General features: G+C 43.7%; 1 protein-coding gene across 1 annotated transcript in view; it reads left to right on the forward strand.

The window, feature by feature from the left end:
• Positions 1–10342, forward strand: part of LOC145447383 (BCAS3 microtubule associated cell migration factor-like) — a 100349-nt gene extending 90007 nt beyond the window's left edge. Inside the window, exons 23-24 of the mRNA XM_080325811.1 lie at positions 2950–3105; positions 9715–10342. Coding sequence (XP_080181937.1) covers positions 2950–3105; positions 9715–9803 — 245 coding nt within the window. The 3' untranslated portion in view covers positions 9804–10342. The remainder of the gene's footprint in view (positions 1–2949; positions 3106–9714) is intronic.
• Positions 10343–10917: the final 575 nt, after the last annotated feature.

Below are 10917 nucleotides of genomic sequence, written 5' to 3' on the forward strand. Positions count from 1 at the left end.
CAACGTGTGAGTCGGTATTTTTATCCTTGAACATATTAAAATCCAAACCTCATAACATACTTTATCGCTCCTCACTTTCGTTGACTGCGTCCAGGTCGTTTGATTAAGTTATTGTGTCGTTGCAACTCGGTCTTTGTCATTGAACGTTAACGGGCCTATTCATTATTTCTTCTTCCAATATAGGGAGACTCGTGGGGTACAGCACTTCAGTATACTTTTGAACGATACATTCATGTTGAAATAATCACGAATATTTTCGGCTGACTCTCGTCAGGGGTAGGGTAATCATGAGCAACTACTAGAGAATTGAAAAGAACATTCTATATCAACAATCGTATCACCAAATATGACGTCACCGGCATGAAAATTCGAGAAGTCGAGGCGAGTAATTTTACCGTCCGATGAACCTTCCAAAATCAAAATTAATCCATTATGTAGTGGGAACAAATGTATGCAACTCAGTAGCAAATATTGGATTCTTCAATTTGATGACGAGTGTGATATTATACATGGCGAAGGCGAAGTTTTGTGAAGAACAAGTAACTTGATTTTGATCGCTCGATTTCTTTTGAAAGAACTGCCACTCTGCTGCTTGCTAGCCTCTATAGTCTATACACTGCCAGATGTTGGCACGACCTAGAATCTGGCTAGCTGGTCGGATTTTGATAAAAGTCGACGTCAAGGTATATGAATAGAAGAATGAACGGCTTCTCTCGACTAATTTAGTGGGTTGTCATAGTCTGTGACCACTGTCCAAGTGTCCATACACCAATAACATACTAAATCCACAAATTCTTTGGTTACTAGCCCGCTTTCCTCTCCCATACTTTCGGACGACCAGTCGCGATCACGTGACACTCGCCTTCACTTCAAACGCGTTTACCGATCGCGCCGCCGAGACAGATCGCTTGTCCGAATCAAGCCGCCTTCTCCCTGTATTCGTTTGAAAGTAATCCCGAAAAACAATACCAATGTCGGCGCGGATTAGCGTTTTAGCGCGGGGAGGTTTCTTATGCCGCCGGATCTCCGATCGATCCCGCGTTTGTAAGCCGCCAAGTCACGCCACTTGTCGGCGCCGCGTAATCCGTCACCGAAATCGCGCATCAAACAGCGTCCGGCGCCCGCGTTACACATGTAATGCGTTCCCACAAAAATAGCCGCGCTCTGGGTGGGCCCGGTTCTCCTGACAAGAATCTCTGGCCGGATTAAGATTGTTATCGCGTTACGCGGTAACCGGAGCCCGGGCCGATGCGACTCTTTTGTAACGACTGCGCTAATCGCGCGGCCGTTTGACGCCTTTCCGCACTGAATTTGAAAACGAGCCACTTCGGATTACCCCGCAAAGAAATTCCGCCGGGCCGCAAATGCGTTTAATTCGATCTCGCGTAACGGGGATGTGCTTGCCAGTCTAGGTGGGAACGCCGTAATTGATCTTGATGAGCGTTGTGGCTTCTCTTCGATGATGAATTGCCTCGAATTATTCGACTGATTTAGCAGTTTTGTCGCGGGCGCAACGCATCGCGATGTTAGCGGACACCGCGTTAAGTAGATTAATGGCGTGATAAATTTGTCGCTGACGAGGCGTTTCTGGGATTGGATGCCGGAACGGTAACGCGACACCTTGATAATGAAATAGACCGATATTTTCGATTGAGAATTGAGACAACTCACGTGTCCGATGTGTATCGGTATTTGTTACGGAATGTGGTTCAGTTCCGCTGTGGGGATATTGGCCAAAAATCTTCTGATGTGCGGTGACGGGTGCTGTCGTACACTGTGTACGAAAGTAGTGTGTTTTGTTGATTTCCACCATGGTCTAAGGTGCCAATTACGCAATTTTTAGAACACACATTTGCTTTCACGCTCAGTTCAACGGGAAAAGTGTCAAATACACCAATTCCATTGAAATCTATCCCAGGCTTGAGTGGGTTCTGTCTTCCTGTTCTGTTTGACTTCTGCATTACCGACTGCTAGCTATAGGCTCAGTTTTTTTGTGTGTCTGACTTGTCGTAGCTTACCATCTTGGACCCTGATAGGACCCACACCACGCTATTATGACGCCTGTGAATATTGGAAATAACGATGCCACTGTCAGGGAGTAGAGAGCTGCATTAGGGGAATAAGTCCGGCTACACTTAAAAGTATTGCGTTTGCTGTTTCGCGGTGTCAAGGTGAAGTGTAAACGAGCCGGGAGGAGATGTTATCTACGCACGGAAATGATTCCGTCTTGTTGTCTTTTGAGCCCAAATGGGGTCGGTAACCTTCTCGCTAAGGCGCGGATGTTGACGGATTGTGTTAAGGTATTTGTAACGACACCTTCGCGGTACGCGTAGCTATGCCGGTGTGTTCTTTTCGTGGCGCGGTCTAGTGAGTTTGCGTTCTCTGGCGTTTGTGATGGTGGACCGACGGAAATATTTTCAAAACTTGAAATGCAATGCAATCTAATTGCATTGTGAGACGTCGCACTGTCATACCTTCCTTGAACGATATGTTTTCGAGTGATTCGGCAGCATTACCTTTCCACATTGTGTACATCGTACAATGTACAGTACATGTTTCGGATATGACAATTAAAGTTCCTAATTTGAAAGAAATGAAACAGAAAGCAAGTCCCATTCATATCAAGGCACAGTTCATCCTCATGAGCACGAGAATGACAAATGTATGTACACAGTTTACACTGTACACTGTACACTGTACGGAGTGTACACCATGCTTCTCTCGTTTCGCACGGTGGAGTTCTCATGTAGCATTTCAAGGAAACCGAAAATTAGATTATAATTAACAGGAGAGCATAGAAACATTTCACAAATTAGATTAGATTACACAACTGGAATTATGTAGTTGTCCGAGTCTGCTTCGCATTTCAACCCCCGCCTCTTCAGGCTAAACGTGATAGGAATATCACGATGCCGCGCCGTGCCTGACCGGTATGCTATTACTATTCAGGTAATTTCGAACGCAATTCCTACATGCGCGAGCACGCGGCTCATTTCGGCTCCTGGGAAGACAGAACGCTTAACCGCGACCTGATTGAACAAATAGCGGAAGCGATGCAGGACACGGAGGTCGCAGCCACCAAACAGAGGACCATCAGAAGCGACGGTAGGTGGCGTTTTTCGCTTTCGAGGAGTGAATTTGGCATGGAAATGTAATAACTATAACATTGTTAAGGCAGCTATGCATCACTATTTTATTAGTAAATTCGTTGGCGAATGTTTCACTGAATATCAGAATTGTGATGTACCTCTTAATGAATTATGGATGTTGAATTAGTCGCTTGGCGTATTCGGTACCCGACACTTGATTTGTATATATTAAGTATTTGGATTAGGAGTTAGAGTTAGGTTCGGGCTAGTGGTTATAGGTTGGAGTTTGTGTAGGGATAGATTAGGATTTGGGGCCTTCAAGTGTCGAAATCAATGATAACAGAGTATTCCTCATGTGAACGTGACCAGTTTGTAAGCAAAAGTACTATAAATTAGTCGTGTGATGAGTTTCCATCGTTGTTTTGAGTGCGACTGTTACATAAAAAAAATGGGTTGTGTTAAGGTAACTGAATATATTTTCGATGATTGCACCTAGTTCTAGCGTCATCAGTAGGGCAAGTTTTTGCGACTTGTGCAACTTTTTTTATAGCTTCCGGCAGCTTTCTAAATACTCAGAAGTTATGTAATATGGCGTTTCAAGCTGTTTGGAGGATTATTATATGGCAACATTTTGCAACTTTTCTCCATTTTTTTTCGTGCAACTTTTTGTAACTTTTTCGATTTTCATAAAACATTTTGCAAGTTTTTTCGATTTTTCATGAAACTAACTTTTTACTGGAAATATTTGGCACTATATAGAAATAGATCGCTTGATTATTTCAATGCCGTTTGAATTTGAGGTCCTTTTTGATTTGACGTACGTTCAGGCTACACCGCCGAAAATGATATTTTCGCTGGGTCAATTTTTTCACTATTGATCTTGTTGAAGTCGCCAACACTGAGTTTTGCTAAAATGCCGTGGATGCGGATCGATTCGAGTATCTCATACCCTAATAATTTCAAGGAACTTGTCTATAAATGCAACTTTTTAGTGCAACTTTTGTGAAAAATAAATGCAACTTTCCACGGAATATTATATATTAGGTAAGATGACACTTGTACGTGCCACGGAAAGCTGAACAAACCAGCAAACTGAAATCAGAAAAAGTTGTTGCTGAATTGTGCGCAATCATTGAAATTTAGGTTAACCCAAAATGCAAAGCGTGATACAGAATTGCATACTAGTCTAGTGGAGGTCGATTATAATGCAGGAAGCACAGTTTATCTGCATGCCCACCAGTTAAACTGGTCCTGCCGCCTGTGTAAGTTTTGAAATTCTTTTGAAATAAAATATCGGCCGCGATACCGGCCTTCATAGGCCGATCTCGATAATCGGGTAAGTTCCAAATATCGGCCTCGATAATCGGTCGACCTATAGTTTGAACTAGTTTTGGCGTGTCATAGAAACTGCTACTTCTAAAAACTCACGGCTTCACTTCTACTTCTATTTGAGTAAAAACGCTCACTAGTAAACTTATACGCCCGGCTTGGGACTTGTAACCCTTCGATCACGACTGAGGTTCTGGAATTGTCCGTACGCTTTACTGACGGTTGTCGACGGCGCACTTGAACCGCAGATATCGTCACGTTTGTCGCGCGGTTTTGCGGTAGGAATGTCGTCCAGAAAAACCAGGAGATGAGTACTGTTCGGGAACGCACGCGACGCTTACTAGGGTGCTGTTGCTTTGATCGTTTATGCTTTATCTGTTTTTCGAATTCAGCCATGTCAAGTTGTTTGACGGATTGTATTGCTTCGTTTCGGGAAATGACCGTTGTTAAAGCCGTCTGCGGTGTATAACACACACTGTATAAACGAATACAGCGTACTTCGCCGAATTCCCAAGCATCGTGGTGTAATTATAGCACTCTAAGAATGTGCAAAAAGACGGTACACCAAACAGAAGCCTGTGCAATGTACATCCCTGAGATATATCCCCTTAAGAATCGGTGTATTCGACTCGTTTTCACCCTCTGGAATTGGGGCAAGGCAAAATTTGTGACCAGAAAGTGCCGATAGGTTTTGCATCCTATGTAATTGGGGATATGGGGTAAATACCAATTTCCCGCACCCACGCCCATTACGGTGTAGTCCAAGGATCACCAACACGCGGCCCGCGAGGTCATATATCGCGACCGGCGACCTCATTCGAGACTTCCGAAGAACGCTTAGTAACGCATTTTGAAATGATGGAATTGATTTCAGTTTTAAAATGCTTTTGTTGTTGTCCAAAATAAGCTATTCGCCTATTCCCAGCATCACTATTCCTCACTAGCTGACGCGGCTTCGGCGTTTGTAATAGCACTCCGTGTAGGAAGAATTGGGTGATGCGAATGGGCATACTGCCTTGACGTGCAGGCACCGCCAAGACCGGGACGCTTGGGGCTTCTCCACAAGTTCAAACTTAACAAAGAAATAGTTTTCCAGCAAATACCGTGTCTACCTAACCCAAATATCGATTCTTTAGCCGCTGAAAACGGTTGTCAGGTATCGTGCGCATCTCATATAGTTCAAAATAGAATGAAAGTGATGATCATAATATTTTTGCTGTTGTTTGTATTTCTTTGATAAAATATTATTTACTTTGTGGTAAACATGCCCATTGCCCATCGCCCATTTTAGAGAGCACGGTGCTATAGCAACTTGAAGCTTTAAAATTGGGGTTGGCATATTTTATCTCAATATTGAATTCATGCGGCCCGCGGCCCCTACGAAATTTGAAACGCGACCCATTTTGAGTTCGCGACCCCTGCTGTAGCCGATGTATTGCGAGTTAGCGACTAGATGCAATTTTTCTTACGAAATCCGACCACTAAACGGCGCTATTACATTAGCCAGCGTTCTGTTTCTGTCAACAATACGCGCTTCGAGATGCTAGATTTCTCAACTACGGTATTAATCTACGCGGCGGGGATTCGAGGCACTCTTGTAAGTTTTTAAATAGCTTGTTAGCGGTACAGAATTTGTGAAGTGCTTTCATCGCAAAAAACATTGCAATAATACATTTATTATGTGGGTGCGATCAGACTAGTTGTTGGAAGAAAAAGAAAGTGTTTCTATCTCTCTTGTCTCTATCTGTCCCTGTCTCTCTCTCTCTTTCTCTCTCTCTCTTTCTCTCTCTCTCTCTCTCTCTTTCTCTCTCTCTCTCTCTCACACACACACTTGCATAACTCGAATACTTTTTAACATCTTTAAATCCGTTTAGTGTGCCAATAACTCTCGATAAGAGGCACCTTCGAGTATGAGTATTAATGTATTCTCCCAATGGATGTATTGATAAAGTAATTTCTAAGGTTTTGGCGTGTTCTACACGTTGAATATTTTAACATTTTAGCCGACTTGTGACAGCGCTATCCACCTTGTACTTCTGTAAAAGTAATTGAATTGCGACGCTTTCGACCATACGCTCATTTTCGTACATATACCCGCGCGACATAAATTTCGAAGCATCTGCTCGCTGACCGCTATCACTTTTATTGTCGCCTCGCGGTGGCACGTCCCCGTGTCGACGTCGAATTTAAAGCACACCTCGGGTATACGTTGGCGTCGCCTCAACATCGTAAACGGTCACGCCCGTCAGGCCTAACACTTCCAAGCGATGCAGAAATAGCCTTTCGCGCGTCTGAACGCGTAACGCCTCCGGTAACGCATGCGATTCCGCATCGATTTTTGGCCCGCTAACAATTCCGCAACGCGCGTCAAACGTCAAGCCTTCCGATAATGTGACTAGCGCGACGCCGCACATGTGTAACCCGGGCCGCGGAGCGCTAGTGGAGACGCGGATTCGTCTCGGGCAACATGTTCCGACCGCGGCGTGGCCAATCGATTAGCGTAGTAACACGACGCGTCCGCTTGTAAACGCGCGGGCTTATGACGCGCGGATCAGACGATCGGCTGAGTGTCGGCGCTAATATGGCGGCTGGGCGGGATCGGGACGGCGGTTTCGCGAGGGGCTTACGGGGCGTCGGCGGGCGCTTTTCAACTGGCTAGCTTCAAACGGGGCGCCGTCTTTGATGTGGCGCCGGGCGGCGTGAGAAGATAGCCGGTGTATCGCGAGTGCAGGTCTGGTCGAAATCGAGTGAAAGCGATTCGATTCTGATCCGAGTGTTAAAGGGGCACTGCGCTCTAAAAATGATGTGGTCTCAGATTGAAGGTAAAAACGAACAAAAATTTTTGGCCGCAGCCATTTCCTTCAGAACGCCACCGTAATGGAGCTGCAATTTATTGAAATTTCTACAAGACCAGCTGCCGCGGCTGCTTAACCCGTTACATGGCACGATGTCTTCATCGCCGCACTTGCTCGACGCGATAAGGCAGTCACGCAGAGAACGAAACTTAGACACATTTCCTTCATAACATCGGCTGACAATTCTATCTAAAATTCGTTCTCTGCGTGACTGCCTAATCGCGTCGAGCAAGTGAGACGGTGAAGATATCGTGCCATGTAGCGGGTTAAGCAGCCGCGGCAGCTGGTCTTGTAGAAATTTCAATAAATTGCAGCTCCATTACGGTGGCGTTCTGAAGGAAATGGCCGCGGCCAAAAATTTTTGTTCGTTTTTACCTTCAATTTGAGACCACATCATTTTTAGAGCGCAGTGCCCCTTTAAGCTTGGGGTCGACTCGAGCGTTGGAGTATCGCATGTTATGACGTCATCAGTTTGAATATGTTCGATTTTACGACCACAAAGAAAACAATGCCAGTCACATCACGGCAGAAATCAGTTTGGTTTTTCGTGACCATTATCATTTCATAGCGTTTTCTGAAAAAATGTCCCGAAGTTTTTATCTTCCAATTTACAAGTCGATAAAACTGTTAGGTCGACTAAAACAAAACGGCGCTCATCAAATTCGGTTCAGTTCCAACCTGTAGAAGCGAAGTTGATAGAGTTTGAAAATTTTAATTTTTTTTTTAATCGGTAAATTTGAAAGAAAATATTTTTGAACACCGCTAAGGCGAAGCCTTGCTCTACGACAGGCTACATGTTTTGAACACTGTGATATCACCGATCGAGATGTCAAGGCGCCGACGGTGGGAAGAAAGTATCAGGACTATATTTTTTCGGCGATAAAATGACTCTTAAGGGCGCCGCATATTCTCATTGCTCAGACAATTCAACTCTCACAATACTCGGGTGGAATCATCATAACAATTGCCGTCCCAGTTGCATAGTCTCGTACTTTATGGGCTTTTCCGGCGCGACATCTCGTCTATTTTATCGGTTATACATACCGAATTCATATGTTAGCCGTTCGATGAGAGGTTTAATACCCATTTTTCAGGGGGGGTGTTTCAAATCTGAGTGTTAATAGGAAAATCCTTCGACAGATGTGAAAGGAAACGTGTGATGCATGCATTTAGCGACAACCGCTCGCGAAGGATATTGCTGTCAACAAACGGGTGTTAGTTGCCTTTGTGCTATGCTACCCATTGGCGTCCGGTGTCGCCCATAGAGCCCGGTTTTAATTCTTACTACTTTCCTATAATAAAATTAAAGATTACGGAGATAATATGACTTGTTCCCTGCTAATGACTCAATAAAGCTTCCGAAAACGGGTTATAAACACATGGGCTCTAGTCCGGCGGACAATACTAGAGCCATCGCGAGAAAACTATACTCATTTATCACTGTTTCGATCAAGGTTACGATGCATGAACGCGGGCTTATATACGAGCATAGATCTGGAAAGAACTGGTCGAATAACTATATTCAATACAAATCTGACAGAGCGATAACAGTTATTTCCCCGAACACACCTTTCGTCCGTTAGTGCGCCAATCCTTTTGATATTTTCGATTGTAATCTGCATTCTGTGATTGATGTGACGTTGGCATGCGCCCCATATTGAATATTTGAAGGATATACGTTTCGGTTGAAATCGTCTTCCTATGTACACGCCGACTTGCGCATTTAGCGAGATTTTTCCGCGTAATTATCTACACAGTTCTGTCAATTCGGATTGAAACTAGTCCTGTCACGATGGAGTATGGTATGCGACGGCTTCTCGTTAGGACATACAAATACATGCTGTTTGCGGTCTAGATAATACTGGAGTTTTGCGTTGCATTTGTCAATCAAACTTTTCTCAGTATATGGAAGACACGGATTGTAAAAAAAGCTTGTTGTAACTAGGGCTGGGCAAAATCGAGTACCTGAGTGATTCGATTCTGAATCACGTAATATGCTTCGAGTCGAGTCGAGTAATCGAGTATCACTCATTATGACGTCACAAAAACATAATGCCTGTTATCCGTCACATTAAGGATGCTTTGGTATTTTTCGACCGTACCGAGTTCCTTGCACTTCTTGACAATCTTGTGCGATAATCATGACTTCGGAAATGTGTTTTTTCCAGTAACGTTCGTTGCTTTGTACTATGTCTGGTATGCTGCGACACGACCAATCGAGGGTTCAAGGCTTCCTTGGTGGAAAGTAGCATCAAAGCTATAATTCTCGTTGAAAAATTAACTGTCAGCTGCGAGGAGTGTATAATTTCAGTACTCGAAAAAATCGTATTTTACTACTCGACTCGAATCATTAAAATTGATACTCGATTCAGATTCGAGTACTCGAATCATTGTGCCCAGCCCTAGTTGTAACCATAAAAGATCTTTCCGCGTCGTTGCAGAATCTTCCGACACGCTGGGCGACCCATGCCCGGAACTACTTCTCACGGCCGGACAGTTCGAATTTGATGACACGGAAATGGCGACGTAACGCACGGACTCGCTGCCTGCGATTATCGATTGTGAGCCGCGCCGTAATTGCATTGAGTTTGATTCGAATATGAAGTCTACGTTGGTCTCCTGGACCGTGGTAATTGTGATTTCGTAAGGAAAGTGTCGTTTGGTCGTTTGGTAAATTTTGACGCCTTGTTTTGTTTCGCCGCGAACCATGGTTTATTGTATCATGACGTACCACCGAGGTGCTTTGATTGATGATATAATTCAAATTTTACTTTGTAAGGTTCTTCATGTTTTGGGAAAAATTTGGCAAAGAAAACTGTATGCATGTTGAGAATTTAGGTATATGCAGCTCGCGCAAAAAATGTTAAAATGTATATATGAAAATAGCGTGATTTTGCCAATGGAACTACTTCAAAAGCGCTACAAACTTACTAACTTGGTATAGTATATATTTTGTTTAAAATCGTACGCTAGTACTGTGGAAAATCAATGTGTTCTATTATATTCGGACGGATTGCTTGTGTTGTATCGCTGCTGGCCCTCTCTAGCCTGCGCCTACTCGCAGTATATAACTCCTGTTATCCTTGTCAAAATTGTGTTCGAAATCTCTTTGCAATAAATTTTTCATGTCCGCGTTACTTTTCGATTTCAAACGCCCGATACCGATATTTTTCGACTTTCAAAATGTGCAAAACCTGTTCAATCGAAACGATAGGGGCTACCAAATTCAGCAGATTCGCGGCTCTTGCGTGCGATGTATTAAATCGGATATTTGGCCGTTGTTGTGGGTATAACTGCGTTTCAAGGCTGATGGGTTGGCGATAATGAATTGTTAATCTGAATGAATTCGCGTTGGTCGTATGTCTGATTGTATAGAATGATTTATGTCTTTGAAAAGGTGTATATTGACAAACAGTTGTGTAATTGGTGATTGGCGGCTTGACATGAATGTGAAATTTGAAATTTGTTTTTCATGCTGTTGATATTGCATGCAAGGTGAGACTGCTTGTGTACAATGACAATGTAGCACACATGCGCGTAGATCACTCTCATTATATATAGCGATCATTGGATTTGGAAGATTTCAGTCTGCAGACTGATTCTGATTGACATTTATGAAACCGTGATCAATGCGCTTTTGCGCT

This window comes from Botryllus schlosseri, chromosome 9, assembly GCF_051294905.1.
Source record: "Botryllus schlosseri isolate E-star chromosome 9, Bs_hap1, whole genome shotgun sequence".
Taxonomy (NCBI): Eukaryota; Metazoa; Chordata; class Ascidiacea; order Stolidobranchia; family Styelidae; genus Botryllus; species Botryllus schlosseri.